Source organism: Macaca thibetana, chromosome 3 (assembly GCF_024542745.1).
Source record: "Macaca thibetana thibetana isolate TM-01 chromosome 3, ASM2454274v1, whole genome shotgun sequence".
In the NCBI taxonomy this organism is placed as follows: Eukaryota; Metazoa; Chordata; class Mammalia; order Primates; family Cercopithecidae; genus Macaca; species Macaca thibetana.
In genome coordinates, this window is record NC_065580.1 from 154,979,167 (window position 1) to 155,001,961 (window position 22,795).

The 22,795-nt window shown below is 52.3% G+C and overlaps 1 protein-coding gene across 1 annotated transcript in view; it reads right to left on the reverse strand.

Annotated features, from left to right (window-relative positions):
* Positions 1–6,778, reverse strand: part of UMODL1 (uromodulin like 1) — a 67,899-nt gene extending 61,121 nt beyond the window's left edge. Inside the window, exons 1-2 of the mRNA XM_050785683.1 lie at positions 6,703–6,778; positions 1,910–2,152 (exon numbers count right to left, since the gene is read on the reverse strand). Of these exons, the coding sequence (XP_050641640.1) occupies positions 1,910–2,152; positions 6,703–6,778 (319 nt within the window). The remainder of the gene's footprint in view (positions 1–1,909; positions 2,153–6,702) is intronic.
* Positions 6,779–22,795: the final 16,017 nt, after the last annotated feature.

Genomic DNA, 22,795 nt, shown 5'->3' on the forward strand with positions numbered 1-22,795 from the left:
TCTGCCCCCTCTTCGCTGTGCCAGAGTGAGCCTTCTAGAACCTGAGGGGCCATGTACTGAGGGGCTCAGGGCCCGCCGAGTGAGTCCACTTCCCCTCATGCCCCACGTCCCTCCCTGTGGCCTCGCCCTCCACTCCCTGCAGCTCCCCATGGCAGCCCACTCTCACCCACGGGACTCCCTGACTGCAAAAGCATCGCCCGGGTGAGCCCCTAATTAAAGGTGCTCACACTCTAACAGTGCGGCTGATTCCCACAAGAGGCAGTTCCTGGAGGCTGTTCTGTGGAGGAGGATGAAGGGCAGGTGGTGGGGAGGGGCCTCCCTGTCTTCTGGGAGGGAATTAACTTGTTTGTTGCAGCAGGCCAGGGTCTCTTACAGAAGGTGATGGTGGGCATGGGTGGGGCTGGTGTGGCCCTGCAGAGCAGGGGGCAGGAAGGGGCTGCTGATCGGCCTCCCCCAGAGCCTCCTCCCCTCACTAGTCCTGACAATGCCAACAGGTAGGAAGAGGTGTGGCCTCCACAGGTAAGACAGGACAGGACAGGACAGGGCATGTCCTGGCTGCAAAGTCCACATGCTCTAAACCAAGGTGCTGTGGCATCAGCACCTGTGTCCTAACGGCCCCTGCCATCCACTAGGAGTGGAGGCTGCTTGCAGGGCAGGGACAGCAGCAACTGTGGCTCAGCAGGCCCCTCTATGTGTGTGGCCCTCGGAGAAAGGGAAAGTGGAAATGGGGTCAGGCATCAGGACAGGAAGGGTCTCCTTAGACCAGCACCTGAGCAGCATGGCCAAGGCATAGCCTTATCCTGCCGGTGGCCCTCTAGGAAAGCAATGGGAGTACAGAAGGGCCATTGCTCTGGGGTCAGCTGGCCCCGCCTGGTTTCTATTGGTGATGGAGGTATTGGTCATGGTGGTATTGTTTTAACACTCCTGAAAGAGAAGTGTGCCTGTTAACAGCACACCCAAAACCATTGGGCCCTGTCTGTGCCTGGCCCTCTGAACGGGGCAGCAGAAATGCGTCAACTCTCCCTGTCATCTGTGAAATCGCACTGGGGGCTGAGGGAGGGCCCACTCAGGATGGCCCAGCATGCAGGTCTATGCGGACCCCAGACTCTGCAACCTCAGGCCCTTGGTTTCTGGAGGAGGCAGGCACCCTGGTTTGGGGAGTCTGCGCTCCGTTCTGCTGGTGTCTTGGTCTCAGGCCACAAGGATGGGTCCTGTAGGATCCCCCTTGGGGCACCCAGGAGCTGGTGGCTTCTGCACTCTGGAGGCCACAGCCCTTGTGTCTCAGTGACCCTGGCCAACACCAAGCTGGAGCCACACACCCCCATGTCCTTCCACAGTGGGGCTGTGAGGCAGGACCTTCTGACTATACAGAAACTCATTGCAGATCTGGTATTGACTCGATATTAGCAACCACTAAACACACACACACACACACACCTCCCCTGAAAGAGATCACCTGCGTGTCAGTAGGCTGAGCCCTGAGTCCCCGCCCCCTCCCAACGGCTCAGACCCTGGCCTGGCCTAACTGCACTGGTCACCCTGGTAACTGACCCCAAGCATCCTACAGGACAGCAGCTTTCAAACTGCACTGAGAAGCGGGAGGACTTGGGGCCCTCTGAGAACAATAGAGGTTCTCAAAGTGGGGTTCCTGGGCCAGCAGCATCAGTGTCACCCAGGAACTTGTCAGGAGGGCAAATTCTTGTACTTCACCCCCACCCACGGACTCAGAAACCTGAGAGTGGAGCCAGGGACAAGCCCTGCCGATGACCCTGCTGCCTGGTCAAGGCTGGGAACCGTGCTCCTGGAAGATCTAGCAAGTTCCGGGCCAATGGGTGCCAACGGTGACTGTCCCATCAGGAGTCTCGACGGCAAGGGTGGCCCCGCCCCAGCCCGGCAGCCCTGGACTCACGCAAGACACAGTAGAGGCCGAGCTGCTCATAGCCCTCACAGCAGTCGGTCACATTCCTGGACTCGGGAACCTCCACTACCAGGTACTGGGTCCGGTAAACAGTCTTGGGGCACCGCCTCCAGGGGATCCAGCCACCGCAGGACGCATAGGTCGTGTAGGACGTCTGCACAGCCTCCACCTTCTGCACAGTGTGGGTCACACGGTAGCTGCACAGCTGGTAGCCCAACAGGGAGAGGCCTTTTTCTAAAAGAGGCAAGCAAGGAGGCGACTGAGAACACCAGGATCAGATCCATGCGAGGGGTTATCCGCAAGGCGTCCTTCTGCAACAGCAAGCGAGACCACACCTCCCGCACTCAGGCAGGCCTCTCGGAAGCTGCCCACCAGCCCTCTCCACAGGCCTTTGCCTGCTAGTGCACCAGGAAGGCTGTTGCATGAGTGAGCACAGAAGAATAAAGCATCGACATAGCCTGGCCTGCTAAGAAAGCTGCTGTGACCGAGGAGGAGGTGCCACCTGGGCCCCACGCTTCCTGAAACACAGGGGTCTCACAGCCAATATACGAAGGAAAGAGCACAGCACTGGGATCAACGCTTAGAGATCATGTCCCTTTGTTCTGCTCCGTGTGGGCTCATTCTACAGGCCGTAGAATCTCATGCACGTCTATCTCTTCGTCCCCCTGAGCCTCAAGGTTGCCACATGGGAAGTGAACGAGCAGCAGTTCCCGCTACAGTGGAAACTGAAGGATACTGCGGCCAGGACATGACAAAGACAGCTTTCTTTTCAGTGAGCTGGAAGATAAGTAAGCAGGTACTTAAAGCACGTGTGAGAAGTTTGTTGATGATAAAAGACCAGCTCAGGCCGGGCGTGGTGGCTCAGGCCGGGCGTGGTGGCTCACGCCTACAATCCCAGCACTTTGGGAGGCTGAAGTGGGCGGGTCGCCTGAGGTCAGGAGTTCGAGACCAGCCTGGCCAACATGGTGAAATACCCATCTCTACCAAAAATATTTTTTAAAAATTAGCTGGGTGTGGGCTGGGAGCAGTGGCTCATGCCTGTAATCCCAGCACTTTGGGAGGCCAAGGTGGGCAGATCAAGAGGTCAGGAGATCGAGACCATCCTGACTAACACGGTGAAAACCCGTCTCTACTAAAAATACAAAAAATTAGCCAGGCATGGTGGCAGGCAGCTGTAGTCCCAGCTTCTCGGGAGGCTGAGGCAGAAGAATGGCGTGAACCCGGGAGGTTAAGGTTGCAGTGAGCCGAGATTGTGCCACTGCACTCCACCCTGGGTGACAGAGGGAGACTCCCTCTCAAAAAAAAAAAAAAGAAAAAATATAGCCAGGTGTGGTGGGGCGCACCTGTAATCCCAGCTAGTTGGGAGGTTGAGGCAGAAGAATTGCTTGAACCCAGGAGGCGGAGGTTGCAGTGAGCCTAGATCATGTCACTGCACTCCAGCCTGGGCGACAGAGCGAGACTCCGTCTCAAAAAAAAGACCAGTTCAACTGTTCAGCCGTTACCATTGTGATCAGGAGGAGGCACAGTCACCCCCGCTGCAGGACAAGCACCAGATTTACCATATCAGGCCCTATGCATCTCTCACCAGAGCCTGGTTCCTGTACACAAGGCCCATCACCCCTCCATCAACGTGATTACTCCGTTCTCGAGACTCCTGGCCCCATGGCATTCACCAGGAGACTCTTTGTCATGGACATCCCCTGACGTGTGCCTGGGCTTCCCATCTCCCCGGGAGAACGCTATTGCCTAATTTGAATCGATTGTGTTCCTCTAAAAATTCGTATGTTAAAGTCCTAAACCCCAGTAACTCAGAATGTGACCTTGTCTGTAGTTATGTCTTCTGGAGGTTATCAAGTTAAAGTGGAGACATTAGGCTGGACCCTAATGCAATATGACTGGCCCTTATACTAAAGGGAAACGTGGAGACAGACAGGCACACAGGGAGAAGAAGGTAGAGACTGGGATGGTGCTTCTACTGTCAAGGAACACCAAAGATTGCCCCAGAAGCTGGAGGCCCGGAGCAGAGACTCCTGCAGGGGCTCAGGAGGAGCCAGCCCTGCCCGCAATTTCATCTTAGGCTTCTGGCCTCCAGAACTGTGACTGAATCCATTTCCGCTGTTTAAGCCGCCCAGGCTGTTTCTTTGTTTCAGCAGTCCTAGCCAGTGAACACAGGGATGGTGAAGGGTCCCCTCCAGCTCCCCTGTGGCACCTAGCAGGGGACTCTGAGTATATGGACTCTCAGTGCCTAATGAACGGAGGATTTGACATACAGGGCTTGCATTTCAGACACTCAACTCCTGAGCTCTAAGCTTTACTAGACTGTACAGCCAAGAGGTGGGGGCTCAGTATTAGAGTTTATTTCCCTCAATGAGTAGCTGGATTGATTTCTGGGGAGGAACACAGAGATGGGAGCAGAAATGATCACAAAACCAATGCTGTCCTTATTCCCTCCACTGGGGCAGCATCTCTGAAGATTTCCTCCTTGAACCTCACAGCAACCTATAAGTGTGCAGAAAGCGGGATTCCAGGGGCTTGTTACTCACCCCAGGAAGAAACAGGGCAGAGCTGGCCCTCAAACCAGGTGAGGGATGAGGCTGCAGCTTTGCTCTAGGCGGAACACAGGTGCTGGACCACACGCTTGCGCAGAGTGACCCCACTCCACAAGCAACAGGGACTGGAGCCGCAACCTCCTCTGGGGTCTGAACCCCAAATCACCCTGTGGGCTCAGCAGGGCCTCTAGGGATGGGGACCACCTGCTGTTTGCCATCACCAGTGGGGTAGTTACCGTGAGCTCTGCAAAGGAATGGGAGGTCCTTGTCGTACGGGGTGGAACAGGACAAATCAGCTTCCCGGGCCAGGGCAGCTTGGCTGAGAGCCTAGGGGTGACTTGCATGAGGAACGGTGGAATGTGGCCAGAAGGAACGCGCTCACCTACTCAGTGACCACGCTGAGCAAGGCAAAGGCCAAGGACTTCCTGCACCAAGAATTTAGCAGGGTGGATCTAGCTTGTGTTTTTCATCGTAACCTGAGCAGAGATGCCAACCACATTAAGGACACTTGCAGCTCCTGGTCTCCAGAGAGCTGCTAGGGCCCCACCTGACCATTACATGACCCCAGCTGGTCCGCAGCAGAGCCCTCCTGCACACACACGCACACCCGCATGTGCACACACACACACACACACACACACACACTCGTCTCCTGTGGAACCCAGGAGATGTTTGTCCTGTTTTTTTTTTCACATTTTATCTGAGGCCATGTGCCATCCCAAGCCTGGCTTCTTGGCAGAGCCCAGAGAAGAAAGCGTTTAGCAGATTCTGCCATTCTGCAAAGCCCTGCAAGGGCCATCAGAGCAGGAGCGCGGGGTCTTGGATTCCGGTCTCAGACGTGGGAAAGCCTAATGCTCTGGGGCCAACAAGAGTCCTGGGGTCAGATGGACCTGCGCTCACACCCTGCTACGTGATTGTACTCGTGTCATGCCCTCCCAGTGCCCCCCTCTTGTCATCTGTGAAATAACAGCCATGCCCTGAGGCAGCAGAAGGCTGAAGTGGGGCCATGCCCGTGAAGGCAGTGCTGGCACCCGGGGAAGATTCGGGGCGGGCACATGTGGGGTTGCTGAGGTTCTGCCCTGTGTCCTCATCTACAATGAGGGGTTCTGGAAACACCTCCTAAGACCTTCTCCAGTTTCCCAGGATTCCCACCCATTATGTATCTGAACTGTGGGGTCTACGCACTACCTGTTCCAATGGGAATATCCATTTCACAAATCACAAAGCAAAATCCTGCTTCTGGGTGAAAAACTTTAAGGTAGTACAAAAACATAGTGGATTTTAGAAACAGAATGGATTCCTTTAAATTTGTAACTGAATAAGACAGATTTTAAGAGGGAAACGATTTTAAAATTCTGCAGTCCCATTTCCCTGGATTCCGGGGTTTCAGAACCCCCATGTGTTTTTTAGCAGCTGCTCCGCTCTCCACATGCCTGGAGACTCCAGACAGAGCCCTGGTGCAGCCGCTGGCTCCTGCGGTGACTCTGCCCTGTGAGCTGTGTGGCCTGGGCGAGTCCCTGATCCATTCTGGGTCTCCCTTTCTTTTTTGTTTTTGTATTGTGGCTTTTCTTTGTTTATCAGGGGGGTTTTGCTCTGCTGCCCAGGCTGGAGTGCAGTGGAGCAGTCTCAGCTTACTGCAGCCTCCACCTCCCAAGCTTAAGCGATCCTCCCATCCCGGCCTCCTGAGTAGCTGGGACCACAAGTGTGCACCACCATGCCTGGCTTTCTTTCTTTTTTTTTTGGTAGAGATGGGGTCTCATGATGTTGCCCAGACTAGGTCTCCTTTTTTTTTTTTTTTTATCTCTAAGTGAGGACTTGAATGCACCAAGGTTCAGGAGACCTTTCTTCTGCATTTGTAGGAGCTCACTGTTCTCAGTGGGATCTGAGGACCCACAGCATCTGCGTCACCCACAGACATGCAGAGTTCCAGGCCTTGCACCCCAGACCTGCTGGCTAAGAATCTGCATTTTACCCCCATGAACGCCCCGGTGATTCAGCAACAGGTTCCCACTAGGGAGTCCTCTTCCCAAAACCCTACCCGGCACGCCTGCCCCACCTCCACAGCTGCTACCATGTGCGCTGACGGAAAAGCTTGTCCACCAAGGAACAGATGTCGCCTCTTCAAGCAGAGGCATCCTTACCCACCTAGGTCTCAGCAGGAGGCTGTCCTCATGAGATCCATGCCAGGGAGCCTCCCTCCTCAAGAACTGCCCATGCCAAGCCCAGATCCCTCACCTGTGAAGCCGCTGGCCTGGCTTGAGCCCACAGCACAGACCAGAGCCAGCAGGGCCAGCCCCGAGGTCCTGAGCATCATCCAGCAGTGGTGGCAGCGCAGGGCTCTGGGCCTCTACCAAGAAGCCTGGGTCTCTCCTACACCAGGGCACATAGGGGCCTGAGCCGCCTGGACCCGGAGAAAGGGCCTTTCTGTCTCCTGTGCTGCTGCAGGTGGCAATGGCTTCAGAGGCAGCACCGCTGGGAGCAGTCCCTTATGCCTGCACGTTAACACCCACCACTGCCGTGGCCGTTTCCCTGGGGGCTCCTGCGTGTCACAGCCTATTCTGCTCCAAGCAGATGGCATCTTTTAGGAAAAGTGAGTACCCAACAGCCCAGACCGCATCACTGGATCCCATCTCGTTGTTACGCAGAAAACACATTTGAGACCCAAATCTGAGTCTCTCCATCAACACAGGGTATTCTCTTACCCTATCATTCTGAACTGGCAGGAGAAAACAGCGTCAAATCAAAGTGGTACATCACGTTGAGAAAAGTGTCCTTCACACAGTTCCACAATGCAGTTCAAAAGTCACAAAAATGTCCAGGTGCTTTGACCCAGTCCTCTCCTCCTGGAGCTTGGGCTGAGAGCACGAAGCTGTGGTCACGGGGATGTGCATTACTTATTATGACTTCAAGTGGAAAATTACGTAATTGAACAGCCACAGGAGAACGGGAGTGTAATTATTACAGAGCATCTGGATGCAGCATTACACGGGTGTTGAAATGCTCACCATGAAGTTTTAGTAGCATAAAAAAATACTCAACAATGTGAAGCCAAAACAGCAACGCACGCAATTTCATCTCCATGAAAGTGACAACTCTGTACAGTTATATAAGCATGGAGAAAACTCCAGAAAGGGCCATGGGATGGGAAGAAAACATTTTGAGGAGTGATAAGAATACGGGTGATTGATGTTTTATTTCAGTAACCATCATGGTATATGTGACATAGATTTCTAAATTTCATGTTAAGTTCTTTCAAGCTCATGATGTTTTCATATCACACTGCTGATTGCCTCTTATTGCTTGGTGTTGACTGCTGAAGCTCAATTTTTTTTTTTTTTTTTTTTTTTTTTTTTTTTTTTTGAGATGGAGTCTGGCTCTGTCACCCAGACTGGAGTGCAGTGGTGCGATCTCCGCTTACTGCAAGCTCCGCGGCCTCCTGGGTTAACGCCATTCTCCTGCCTCAGCTGCCCAGTTTTTAACACTGGATGAAGAAGATCTTGTGGATTTTACTGAGGAAACATTCTGATGAGTTAACAAAGATTCATCCTGGCTGTATGTTTCAGGAGCATAATTCCTTGGTGTTCTAGATACAAAACAATTCCTCCAGAAGGGAACTTCGGGAACTTCTCGCCTGACTCCCGCACTGATGACGCTACCTCTTTTATTCTCCGTAGATTAATCTCTGAGATGATGAACTGCTGCATTTGCTTGGCTAATGACTAAAAGTCAGATGCTATGACAAGAATACAAAAATGATCACACAGCAAAGGGGCTGCGTACCACGGGTGTCCTTGGAACACAGCAGCTTTTATAGAAAACCAAAAGCTTCACGCAGAATCGGCTCATTACAAAAAGTTTTCAGCTGGGCGCGGTGGCTCTCGCCTGTAATCCCAGCACTTTGGGAGGCCGAGGCGGGTGGATCACGAGGTGAGGAGATTGAGACCATCCTGGCTAATACGGTGAAACCCCGTCTCTACCTAAAATACAAAAAACTAGCTGGGCGTGGTGGCGGGCGCCTGTAGTCCCAGCTACTCAGGAAGCTGAGGCAGGAGAATGGCGTAAACCCGGGAGGCGGAGCTTGCAGTGAGCCCAGATGGCGCCACTGCACTCCAGCCTGGGCGACAGAGCGAGACTCCGTCTCAAAAAAAAAAAAAAAAAAAAAAGGTTTCATAGGAAAAGAATAACTGTTAAAGCTATTGTATAATACTCAAAAAAGTGAAATTTGATCAACACTAAAAGAATAAATTAAAAGTATTACGACAAGTAAATCTGAACACTTTAAAATGCAAGACGAATGTGTATTATATTGTATATACCATCTCAATGTTTGCTACTATAATGTATGAATGTCTCTATAAAATATTAAGGTTAATCAGGGATAATGTTACAGGTTAAAACCCAATTTGTCTGGTGCACCATTGTCTCTCATCTTCACGATTACTCTATGAAATAGGTCATTTGTCCCTATTAAATAGGTGAGAAAACAGGTTCAGAAAGGCCACACAGCCAGTAAACAAGAGATTAAACCCAGACTTGTCCAAGCCTCAAGCCGCAGTTCTTCACACTCCACTCCACTGCTGGTCTGTCATGATTTAACCACAGACCCCAAGACAGGGGAAAAAAGTCAAGACATTTTACCAATTGAGGACTTCATCATAATTTACAATCGTCCATAAAATGTCATTGTAACATGCTGTCTCTTTATATTAAATGATTAAAGAAAAAAGTCTCAAAATTAACAGTCTGTTTCTAGCTTGGTCTCTCCTTCAACCTCCCTTTCATTGAGGCACAAAGAAAGATACCTCTGCCGTGTGTGTGTGTGTGTGTGTGTGTGTGTGTGTGTGTGTTTCTGTCTGTGTTTTGTCCACAGAAGGAATTTTTCTGCAGTTATCCTTTATGCATGTTTTTCTGCATGATGGCCAGAGGGATTTTGCACGTTTGCACTGTCCATGTAAACACTCTGAGGAGAAAAACAACCCCATACTGTAACCCAACAGGGAGAGAATTCTCGAGCACTAGAGGTCTGACGCTGCCGGGGTGTGTCTTCCACAGTCCATCCAGCAGAGAGCCCCAAATTCGCTCAGGGCCTCTGTGCGGAAAGGCCAGCATCCCCCACACAGCATCCAAGGGCTGGAGAGCCAATGGAGGCCACTGGTGTGCCGTGCTGGCTTTCAGGGCACACATGCCCAGGCATTCACACCCTCTCACACTGACATACATGCACTCACACTGGGCATAAACACAGACACATCCACACTCACATGTGCACCGACACATACAGACACACTCACACAAGTCCACACACATACTGACACACGTTCACACTTACACTTACAAACACAAACTCATATGCCACATCACTCACTCATGCATGCTCATTCACACATGCCCACACTAACACATGTGCACATATTCACACCCATAAGCATATGGGCATTCACACACACACACATTCTCGCCCTCACACTCGCACACACTCACATTCACTCTTGAATCTGCACACCCACACACATGCTCATACTCGCAATCACATTCACACTCATGTACTCGCACACACACAGCTGCCCACTCTCACATGCACAACGCGGGAACCAAGGAAGTGCTTCCCATCCCGGGATGCAGCCTCTCCCTGGGCGTGTGCTACACCTCCTGTCTTCAGCAGTGGCGCCTGGGCCGGCAGTTGCCCTGTTTTCTCCATCTCTAGAGGGAGCGATTTGAGCTCAACGGCCTCCAAGGGGCCTTTCTCATCTCAGGTCAGACTTCTAGGACCCTATGTGTGCAAGCTCACAGAGGCTCAACAAGTCACACTGCAAAATCGCATGTCTGTCATTACCCTACGGCCAAAATGTTCACAGCCTCCTCTTCGTATCCCCACGACAGGCAGCCATGGCAACGGCTGCCAGGCAGGTGCATGGCAGAAAGAGGCAGAGTGGGAGAAGCCCTCATCTCCAAGTGGTGGCCAGGTGGGTTTATTTTCAGGGAAAGCTGGTTGTGTTGGAGAATGTGAGGAAGAGCTAGGGAGGAGAGTCATGCAATCGAAAAATGTTTTGGACTTGGAGGAGACCTTGAGTCATCCAGCCCAGCATCCAGCCCATCCAGGTGGCTCTCTGACAGTGGCCGTGACGTAACACCCTCTTTCTCGGGGTGTGGCTGGGGACCACATGCATGGGGAGGGGACCTATAGAAAATGCAGGCTCCCAGCCTTGCCCGTCGCTCACTCAGGCACTGGAGCATGGGCCCCCGGCATCCCGGTGACTCGGTGCTCACACAGCCTTGAGGATGGGACTCCGTCCTCCTGAACACCAGGCCATGAATCCATGGGATGGACCCTTCTGTGGACAGATGGCTCTGCCAGAAAATTCCTCCCGATGTGGAATCACGGTTGGCCTTCCCACTGGAACGACCACACCCGGGGAGCCTGGTCCACCCTCACACTGGACAGTGAGTGCCACTCCTCCATGTGGCAGCCTTCGGACCCTTCTGGAGAGTTCTCCGGGCCACCTCTGTTTTGCTCCCCTCCCCCATCTCTCTCTCCCTCACTCATACAGACACATGCCCTTGTCTTTGTTTCTGTTTGTTGCTGTTTCTGTTTGCCTTTGCAGAAGCTCAGCTTTCTTATCACAGCCCAAATGACTTTTCCTTTTTCACATTCCACTTCGGAGACTGTGGCCCTCCATGGGCAACAGTTGTGGGGTTGGATGGAAAGTGAGGGTGCGGCCTGGGGTCGGGACATTGTCTGCAGGCCCCTAGGAGCAGCGCGGGCATGCCGCTTTCTCGTGGTGAAGCCAGAGCAGAGCGGAAGGCGAAGAGACACAAGAAACTCCCAGAAGAGGTGCCCAGGCCCTCAGAGGTGCTTCTGTAACACAGCAAAGGCGTACCTAAGACCGGGGGGCAGTGGACACGCACATGCCACTGTGTTTTCAAACCCCGTGTGCCTCACAGCGGAACCTGGGGAAAGCCCTGGATTAGAAGCCAAATACCCTCGGTCCAGTCCTCATTCTGCCAACAGCTGGACAGGGTCCCCTGGGTGGCATTTATCCTCTCAGCGCCTCGGTTTCCTAAACGGGAAATTACCAAAGGGAATAGTGATGCCTTCTAATTTAGTGGTGTTTTACTGCCTCCTGATTTTATGAAAACCAAATTAATTAATGTATGGGGATGCCTTCCAGAACTGGAGAGTATTTTAAGTATCCATCATTTATTGTCATTAAATGTAGGTAAGGCCATTACTGGGGAAATATAATTACAAATAAAATGTGCTGGCCAGGCACAATGGCTCACACCTATAATCCCAGCACTTTGGGAGGCCAAGGCAGGTGGATCACATGGTCAGGGGTTCAAGACCAGCCTGGCCAAGATGGTGAAACCCCATCTCTATTAAAATACAAAAATTAGCCAGGCATGATGGCACATGCCTGTAATCTCAGCTACTTGGGAGGCTGAGGCAGGGAATTGCTTGAACCCAGGAGGCGGAGGTTGCAGTGAGCCAAGATCGTGCCACTGAACTCCACCCTGGAGGATACAGTGAGACTCCATCTAAAAAAAAAAAAAGAAAGAAAAGAAAAGAAAAAAAGAAAAAGAAACAAAAAAGTGTGCTCCCAATCCAGAAAACCTCTCCACAAAGGTAGAAGAGAAAAGTTTCGTTGTTGAATAGCCATTAAGCCAGAAGGTGGTATGCATCAGAAGCAACGGCGAAGAGATTGCAAAGAGAGTATCTCATCCTTTTAAAGACCCAAACAGATACAACGCACTGCATGAGTGTTTTCAACATAAACAATAACTAGTCCTTAAGGAAGAGGCCCTGACAGTGCCATTTGTCACACACCATTGACCCCAGAGCCACCTGGTCATTGGGGTTACCATGTGTTTGTTAATTGCCTGTATCCAGAGGAAGAATAAACTCCTATCTTCATGACAGGAGGTAGTTTTGCAGCTTGGAGCAAGACGGACTAAGTTAGGCTCTTGGCCTCCCTCGGAAACCAGAGAGGCCAGGAGACAGTTTAGGAGACCGAGCTGGGCAGCTCGCCTGAGGTCAGTTCAAGACCAGCCTGGCCAACATGGAGAAACCCTGCCTCTACTGAAAATACAAAAAAATTAGCCAGGCACAGTGGCACACATCTGTAATCCCAGCTACTCGGGAGGCTGAGGCAGGAGAATCGCTTGAATCCAGGAGGTGGAGGTTGTGGTGAACCGAGATTGCGCCACTGCACTCCAGCCTGGGTGACAGAGCGAGACTCCATCTCAAAAAGAAAAAAGAGTCATGCTCAGAGAAAAAGGAGAGAAAAATCTCTTCCCTTCTTTTCAATCAGGAGAATTAAGCCTCTGTTTTTAATTTGTCTCTGTCCTTGAAGGGCATGGGGTGGTCTCAAGGGCACAGGGCACTTACCAGACAAGGTTGGCCTCGGTACCTGCCAGGGCCTCTTCCAACTCTGAGATCATTAGCATCAAGGATAAGCTTTGGAGCTTATTGATAGCAGCTTAAGTACCACGATCAGGAACGCTGTCAGTGCTAACAAGTAACATCAGGACAAAGAATTCACATTTCACATAAAGGACAGAATGCAAGTCAGAAACAAAAATCCACCCATGTCTTGGTCCTGGGACCTGGCTGCGGAGGGCGGTGTGGTCTGGAGAACAGAGTGCCAGCCAGGCCTGGTGCCCCGACTTCTAGACAGGACTCTGGCCTGTCTGTAAGAGTTGGTGCAGGCTGAACACAGCGGCTCACACCTGTAATCCCAACACTTTGGGAGGGGAGGCTGAGGTGGCCAGATCATGAGGTCAGGAGATCGAGGCCCTCCTGGCCAACATGGTGAAACCCCATCTCTACCAAAAATACAAAAATTAGCTGGGCATGGTGGCGCATGCCTGTCATCCCAGCTACTCAGGAGGCTGAGGCAGGAGAATCACTTGAACCAGTGAGTTGGAGGTTGCAGTGAGCTGAGATTGTGCCTCTGTACTCCAGTCAGTGTGACAGAGCAAGATTCTGTCTCAAAAAAAAAAAAAAAAAAAAAGAGTTGATGCAGTCCTTGGCCACCTGGATTTCAGGGTCTTGATTCCAGAGGGTGAAGATAACTGGCTCGATCCATATCTGCACCAGCATTTCATGACTGGATCATTTCTCAGGATGGGTCAGACCATGGTGCCTCTAGATCCATCAGGGCCATTCTGCACCCAGTAATGGATATCATCATACAGCTTTGAAATAATGAAGCAAGAGCAATAGAATCTGAACTGAAATACAATAATCACATGAATGAGTTTATAGTGTGACATCTTAGAAAGCTTTCTGCTGGAGGATTCCAAATAAGTGACTCCAGACTCAGAGGGGACCATTCCCCGCCAGTCCTCATCGCAACAGGCAGCTGCTCCAGGATAGTCACTCCTGGAAAACACCAGTGTCCCAAGGTGCGGAGACTTTCCACCGGGGCTGAGGTTGGGATAAAAGGACACCACAACAGTGAGTTGCCTCTACCTTGAATCAGCCTTTAATTTTTAAGAGGAAAAGAGAGAAGGTGTACATTCCCCCAGCCCTAAAGATTTTCAAAAGTAAAAACAGAATACAATAGATTCAATAGCTCCAATAATTGATTTTTAAATTATCAGATAATTTGTCAGGATTCTTTGTCAGGATTCTCCAGAGAAACAGAAAACTGATTTAAAAAAAAAAGAAAAAAAGAAAAGAGAAGAAAAGAAAGAAATTTGTGGGCTAGGGGTGTTGGCGCACACCTGTAATCCCAGCACTTTGGGAGGCCGAGGCAGGCAGATCACCTGAGGTCAGGAGTTAGAGATCAGTCTAATCAACATGGCAAAAACCCATTTCCACTAAAAATACAAAAATTAGCCAGGTGTAGGGTGGCAGGCGCCTGTAGTCCCAGCTGCTCAGGAGGTTTAGGCAGGGGAATTGCTTGAACCTGGAGGCAGGGGTTGCAGTGAGCCGAGATTGTGCCTTTGCACTCCAGCCCAGGCAAAAAAGCGAAACTTTGTCTCAAAAGGGGGAAAAAAAAAAACCAGAAAAGAAAGAAAGAAATTTGTGATTATAAGAAATTGTCTCACACAGTTATGGAGTTGACAAGTCCAATACCACCTGCAGGGTGAGTCAGCAAGCTGGGGCCCAGGAGAGCCCACGTGTAGTTCCTGTGCCGACGTAGGCAGACTCGAGACCCAGGGAGAGGCAACGTTTCAGTTCCAGTCCAAAGGCAGCAAAAAGCTGATGCTCCAGTGTGAAGGCCATCCAGCAGGAGGGGTACTCTCCTCCTCGGGGGCAGGGGCAGCAGCCCTTTTGCTCTTTTCAGACCTTCGGCTGATTGCACGAGGCCCACATTCTGCTTGACTCAGTCTATTGATTCAAATATTAATCCAATCAGATCAGAGGAGGGACCTGCAGAGGCATGGCCGGCAGAGAAACTGTTGGGCTGGACTGTCAACTGAGAACACCAGGGATCTGATTCACCAGCAGCCTTGGGGACATTCACCTTGGGCTCCACAAACTGCCAGAAACCCCCCAAGCCCAAAGGCATCCATAAAATGGCTAGGTTATTTCAGATTGACGCAAGTCCTAATGTACAAGTCAGCCCACACATCCCACGGGCATTGGGCGTCTCTTGTTGTTCACCCCAGATAAACTCTGCTGAAACTGGGGGGCCGCAGGGTGTGGAGAAGAGGGAAGAAGGGCAGAGGGCAGAAGTGGGTGGTTTGCTGTGCTCCACCCATGGGAGGCTGGTGCACACGGCTGCTTCCGAAAGGGCTTCCTGCTTTAATTGCAGTGCTGAGACACAGGTGGCTCTCACACCCTCTAATTCAGGCAAAGCTACCACCAGGAACAAGGGGAGCCAGGGGACAAGCAAGTGGCCAGTTGGGAGCACTGTTCATGATGGCTCCCAGCATGCACCAGCCCCAGAGTCTTAGAGGGAGGGGATTCCTCCAGGGGGACTGAGGCCAGAGGTTTCCACTACTCCTGCCCTAACGATCAGGTGAGCAGCCTCCCTGGGTTCCTGGGTCTGAGGCATCGCTCAGGAGGAAGGACCTTTACCACCTTTGCCAGGAAAGTCTTCTGATACCGAGGATGGGCTGCTCACCTGCTGGGAAGCTCTCTAAAAAATCCCAATGCCTGGCCTCCAGCCCCAGGAAAGCAGCTTAGAATCTCTTTGGGGGACACCTGGGGCGACTCCAAGGAGCAGCAAGGTTGACAACCTCAACCCAGTCTAAACACAGGGCAGCTTACCAATGAGGAAGTGAAAGCAAAGGGCCCTTGGCCAAGGTCACCCTGTGCAGTGGGCTGAATGGCACAAGGTCACCCTGTGCAGTGGGCTGAATGGCACAAGGTCACCCTGTGCAGTGGGCTGAATGGCACAAGGTCACCCTGTGCAGTGGGCTGAATGGCACAAGGTCACCCTGTGCAGTGGGCTGAATGACACAAGGTCATCCTGTGCAGTGGGCTGAATGGCAACCCCCGGTCCCCCCTGCAAAAGATACGTCCAAGTCCTAACCCCAGGTACCTGTGAATGTCAACTTATTTGGAAATAGGGTATTTTTGCAGATGTAATTTAGATGAGATCATCCTGGATTTAAAGTGAACCTAAATCCAGTGACTGGCATCCTTACAAGAGGAAGGAGAGGGAGATTTGAGGTGCATGGAGGGAAGCCCTGAGAAGCCATGGAGATTGGAGTGATCCATCGACAACGAGCCCGGGATGCAAGGAAGAGATCACCCCAGAGCCTGGGAGAGGCAGGGGACGGTTTCTCCCTCGCAGCCTCCAGAGGAAACCAGCACTGCCAGCCCCTTGATTTCAGACCTGCCGCCTCCGAGCTGCGAGAGAGTGCAGGTCTGTTGTTCAGCCTCCCAGCCTGTGGTTCTTTTTTGTACAGTACCCCTAGGACGTTGGTTAGGGGTGCAGCCTCGTCACTGTCGTGGGACCCCTCCATCGCCTCTTACCACCCACTTTTGCCCTCTGCCTATCTCCCCTCTTCTCCACCCCTGCGAGTCCCGCCCCAGTTCCAGCAGAGTTTATTTGGGGTGAACAACAAGAGACGCTCAGTGCACGTGGGGTGTGTGGGCTGACTTTTACACTAGGATGTGTGTCAATCTGAAATAACCTGGCCATTCCCTCGACGCCTCTGGGCTTGGGGGCATTTCTGACAGGTTGTGGAGCCCAAGGTGAATGTCCCCAAGGCTGTTGGTGAACTAATTCAGATCCCTGGTAGCTGCGACTGACAGTTCAGCCCCTCCCTGGTTTCTCTGCCAGCTGAGCCTCTGTAGGCCCCTCCCTTAGATCTAACGCATCTGTAATGCTTTCATCTCATTGAGAACCCTCCGCCTCTGGCAGGTTAGAGTAGTGCTCAGGGTTGGATGTATTATCTCACCACATCTGCTTCAGTTTACTCTGCAGAGACGGCTTGGTGTTGGCGCTGGTGCTGGATGGGCACAGCCCTAACTAACTTGCTTCTTTGCAAACTTTCCCCCACTTTCATTTGGAAACGTTCTCATATTCTCTGCTTCTTGTGACCTCAACAGTGGGCGATGTTGAGAACGTGTCATTTTTGTCCCAATGACTTTCTCCCTGTTGGACGATCCCAGGGCTTGGCACAGCGGTCTTAGCAGGGCGGAGAGGGAAAAGGCCAGGAGCCCAGGACGGGGTGCAGTCCAGGGTCCCAACCCAGATTCTCTGCCTGCCACGAGTTCATGTGGGGAAGGCCGATTCATCCTGAGGAAACCACAGCTCAAGTGCTCACCATGATGCTAATGACAGAGGCCGTCAGTCCCCACTGTCCCGCTGCTGGTCTTGCTGATTTTCTGATACAGAAATGACCTCAGATCCTCTTGGGTGGAGAGGAAAGCTCCCAAGATCAAAGTCAGGGCTGGCCACTGGGTGCCACTGTGTAGTATTTTGCCCTGGAGACAAGTGGAAGGAAATGAGGGTGCGAGAAGACGCTGCCTTGCCTGCCGCTGAGAGAGCCCAGAGGCCACATCGCCCCCACAGGGCAGTGTTCAAGACCCCGCTTCCTGCAGGGCAGGTGCTGGGGCTTGCTGGGGACATGTGTGGGATCTGAGCACAGAGACAGCCTCCAGCCTGTAACCCGTCGCCGCTTCCTCCTTCCAAAAAAAAAAAAAAAAAAAAAAACGCCTCGCAGAGGCAGGCCAAGCCCTGTGGGGTTTCAACTTCTGAAGCAGTTCAGGCGAAAGGCAGAAAACAGGAAGTGAGACTTGGGTGATGGGAGGAAGGTGTGGGCAAGTGGGAGGGATGCTGATACAGAAAATTCACATTTAAGAAGAACCCAACGTACAAGAAAGGAGAGAGAAGATACCAGCAGGAGCTCGCCGTGGATGTGCTGGGCTTTTCTTCGGCTGCCTGTCTGAGAGCCAGCCCCTCCCCTGCCCCACTCCATCCACACATATTCACCACCCTGCCTGCTGCAGGCCACCCCAGGGCCTCAGTGGGACCCGCTCATGGCCTCCAAAAGCCTTCAAGTCTCTTGTGGGCTAAATTGTGTTCCCCAGAAAGATACGTTGAAGTCCTACCCCTCTGAACTGGTGAATGTGATTGTATTTGGGAACCGGGTTTTTGCAGGTGTAGTTAAGTTGAGGTCAAACTGGAGTAGGGTGGACACTAAATCTAACATGTTGTTATAAAAAGAGAGACATTTGGATGCAGATGAATGGAGGAGGGAGTACCATGAGACAACAGAGGTGGAGGGGCAGCAAGGCAGCTGCAGCCAGGGCACACCAGGGACCACCAGCCCCTGCCCGCACCAGCACAGGCCAGAAGGGCTCTGCCCAGACACCTGGATCTAGACCTTCCAGCCTCCAGAGCTGTGAGGGAATCAGCATCGGTTGTTTAAGCTCTGAGTTGGCACTGCTTTGTTCCCAGCCCAAGCCGACTCACACAGAGTCTAATGGGGAAGAGGTTAAACAGGTTAAACATAATCCTCTCACCTCAGTCTCCCAAAGTGCTGGGATTACAGGTACGAACCACCATGTCCAACCCTCACTCCTTTTTTGCTTGTTTGGTAATTGGCTGGTTTTGTTTGTTTGTTTTTGTTTTGTTTTGTTTTGTTTTGTGAGACAGGGTCTCTCTGTCACCAAGGCTGGAGTGCATGACGGTATCTAGACTCACTGCAGCCTCCACCTCCTGGGCACCGATCCTCCCACCTCAGCCTCCTGAGTAGCTGGGACTACAGGTGTGCACCTGTAGGTTAAACATAATCCCATGCCCAATTATGCCTAGACAACAGGGTCCGTGGTACCAGCACTGAAGCCTGAAGGGAGAAGGGTCAGTTGGACCCTCCAGAGAGGCTGGGGCCGGGAGCTGGCCTCACCCAGGAACCCATGCAGAGGGCAGGGACCCCGGAGCACAGGACACAAGACGCATTTCTACCACCCCATCACTCCACCCTTCCAGCCACACGCCAGGCCCCGGCCTGCCCGGCACCGAGGACAATGTAGGTGCTGAGAGGTCTGCCTCTCTAGAAGTGGGCATCAAGGCAGGGCATCAGTGAAAGTGGCCCCGGTCACCATCAGTTCCCCCTGAGCAGGGTGCGACCCCTCACAGGGGTCTGGTGACCAAGGCCTCCAGATCACTTGGGGCAGAATCAGAAGAGGCCGATTCAATTTCAGCAGGAATTTAGGTCAGATAATGAGGACTGTTAAGCCCCAGCCTGTCTTGTCTGAGGCACTGTGATGAGAAATGCTGGCATTGGATGAATCTGCCAGGCAGGCAGCCCTCCCCTACCCACCCTGTCTGTCCCCAACGGGGCCTTCCAGCCTCCGTACCTGAGTGAGCAAGAGAGGCTCCTTCCCGAGTGGGCGGCGTCAGTGGAGGGTAGATAAGAATCTCAGCTCTGAGGCACAAGGACGCAGCGATTGAGGAACAGAGACATCAGGAGCTGCTGACCGCTGAGGAAGAGGAGGAGGAAGAGGGCTGCCGTGGCCTTTGGGTCCTTGCAGAGCCAGGTCTAAACCCAGATCCATTGACGTTTGTTTTCTAGGTGGCCTTTGGAAGACACTTGGCCTGGTATGGAATCGGCGAATGGAAGAATAGTACATGCCTAAAGATGGCAACTGAGCCAGCTTGCACAGGGACCCCAGGATGCAATCAGCGTTTTAGAGAGGCTGGCTTCCTTGCTTCCTGTTTAGGAAGAGCAAGTGCAAGAGTGACCCTGAAATCAACCTTCCCTGCTAGAAAGGGCTGCGTCATGTCCACCGCAGTCACTGTCCAATCTGCTGTCACTGTCCACGGTCCACTGTCCATGGAACCACTAGCCAGATGGACTCCTTGCCATTGGTGGTCTCTAGGGACAGGCAGGCAGTGAGGGCCTAGCCTAGAAGTGGCCCCCAGTGGACCCCGATGAGAGCCGGCTGGCACTGGAGGAGGTGTCCCCACAAATGGTCAGGGGAGGGGACACTCAGCCTGGGCCAGGTCAGGGCTTCCAAGGGTGTTCAGCAGTAGCCGGCCAGAGTTGAGGCAAGCAGGTGACAGCGTGGTGGGCAGGACAGTGTGGATCACAATGACATAGGGCCACAGACAGGGGATTGGGGCTGGGGACTAGGCAGCTGGCCTCAAGAAGCTCTTCCAGGGAGTGGCAGGGCTGACTCCAGACCCAGAAACTCCTGACACTAGGACAAAACATGGCAAGAGCCATCCCCAGAGGGGGTGAACCACTGAGCAGATGACCAGAACCAGAACGCAACAGAGGCAGAGCCAAGTGGCAGCAACTAAATCCAGGGTCCACGTCAGCCTGGGGTCAGAGGCCACGTTCAATCTGCACAATCGGGGCCCTGCCCAGGGGGACACTAGGGCCACAGATCAGCATCAACCCAAAAGGGGAGAACCAATATTAACCCAGTCAGTGCCAATCCAAATACTCATTCCAATCAGTGCCGTTTCCAACACTCATCCCACTCAGCACCAATTCAGATTCTCATTCCTCCCTGCGGCCCTTTGGTTCTCGGCCCACCGCCATCCCACTTCCCGACACCCAAAACAGCACTTCGCTGTTGCCTCTCTGAGGTCACTGGTCCCTTTATTCTGTGACAGTGTGAGTGAAGGTCTCCCCTGCCCTGATAGGTGAGGGCACCACAAAGGGAGGAGTCAGGGCCTGGTGCGGTGACTCACACCTGTAATCCCAGCACTTTAGGAGGCTGAGGCAGGAGGATCACTTCACACCAAGAAAGCTTGAGATCAGCCTGGACAACATAGTGAGACACCTGTCTCTACAAAACAATACAAAAGAAAAAAGTTGCCAGGCATGGTTGTGTGTGCCTGTAGACCCAGCTATGCGGGAGGCTGAGGCAGGAGGATCGCTTGAGCCCAGGAGGTCGAGGCTACAATAAGCCATGTTGAGGCCACTGCACTCCAGCCTGGGCAGCAGAACAAGGCCCTAACTCGAAAACAGAAACAAAACAAAAACAAAAGGAGGAATCAGGACCTAAGACTACTTCCTCCTGGGGCCCAGCCCATGTCTGGCATACAGTAGGTACTTAATAAGTGCTTGTTGAATGGCCTGGGGTCAGCCCACATACACATTAGGGGAGGACCAGGAAGAAGCAGGCAGAAGAGGGCTCCCCATAGCCACTCATCGCTCCCACCTCCCGGGCATGCATCTTATTTTAAGGACCTCTTCCATGGTCTCACAGACCGACAGCCATGCTTCCCAGAATAGCCGTGACCAGCAGGAAAACACTTCATTCCGACATTCAAGACTCAGACAGGTCGCACGTTCTTTCCCATGGAGATCACACACCAGGAAACTCACTTTTTCAGCAGCTCTCTTCATCTACCTCCTGCCAAGAGAATCCAGGAGTGAGAGGAAGTCACTCCCAGCTGAGAAACTGATGCCCTTGGTCTTGGTAATATATTTAAATGCCGTGTGATTATATAGTTACAATTCTTAGAAGGGCGGTGGTTCCCTCTAAAGCTGGCCATTTTACAAACCACTGGCCTAGAAAAAGACTCTCGATATTGAGCCGTAAAGATGAGAAGGGACTCAGAAGCTGAAGGCCCTTCATCCTCCCAGCTGCTCCGCCTTTCCAGGCCTGCAGAATGCTCAGGCGTGGGTCGTGAGAACCACGATGCAGGGCTGGCACGGCACGGGGGGCTTTTCACGGCAGGTCGGGAGACCCACTGGAAAATCCTGGCCAGGAATTCAAACACATAACCCAGACATAACATGCGCAGAAATCGCTGCCAGAAACCCAGCCCCGCGGCAGGACAATGCCTTCTTAGCATGCTGGCAGGCGAGGTGACCGTTTGGTTATAGGTCCTAGAAACTTGCAGTTTCCTTCCAGATGAGTAACTTCTTTTCCATTTTCCAAAGGTTAAGAGGTTTTTGTTAAGAAATACATTTGAAGTGACGTTAGGAAAAACAAACCCTTTCCGAAAACCCCAAAGAATGTGAAGAAAGTCCATCTGCATTCAGCACTGGAGTGGCTTTCCCGGGGAAGGGCGGGCGTGGGCCCTCGTGCTAGCATTTGCATAGTAAACGAGGGAATGTTTACCAAGCAGTGTTCAGTGGTTCGAGGCTTATATAAATAAAAGATAGACAGATGAGGAAGCCCAAGTGGAAAGACCAGCTTGGAACGTCTCACCGACTGACTGGTGGAGCCATGGGGAGCGTTTTTCCATCCCAGAAGGAAAAAGAGAGAGCATTTCCAGTGAGACTTCCAGGGAGCCTGCGGAACTCGTTAGGAAGGAGTGATCTATGCGGTGTCTGGGGAAACTGCCTCATGTAAGGGTTAGAGTGTTTGAAGGGAAAAAGATTAAGCTGTGAGGGGTGGGACACACCCTGAGAAGGAAGAGGTAACAAAGATATGTTCGAATAATGTCTCCCCAAAATTCATGTCCACCCAGAATCTTAGGATGGGACCTTATTTGGAAAGGGCCGTTGCAGATGTGAGGACAAAGATGAGATCATCCTGGCCTAGCATTGCCCCGAATCCAGGGAGAGCGTCCTTCTAAGCGACAGAAAAGGACTCCGAGGAGGCAGAGGTTGGAGAGATGTGGCTGTGAGCCAAGGCGCACCACGGTTTGCCGGTAACACTGGCAGCTGGAAGATGCAAGGAGGGCGTCTCCCCAACAGCTTCCAGGGGAGAAGCACTCTAAGAATGAGATCTGTTTGCTCACGAACGCTGATGCCTCTGAGATCTGTTTGCTCACGAACGCTGACAACTGTGAGATCTGTTTGCTCACGAACACTGATGCCTCTGAGATCTGTTTGCTCACGAACGCTGACAACTCTGGATGCTAGACTGGGTACAGATATTTAATGGGATTTGCCCTCAAGATCGCCCAAACTATTTTGAGAAAATCAGATGAGGACACTGTCGGGCTAGCTG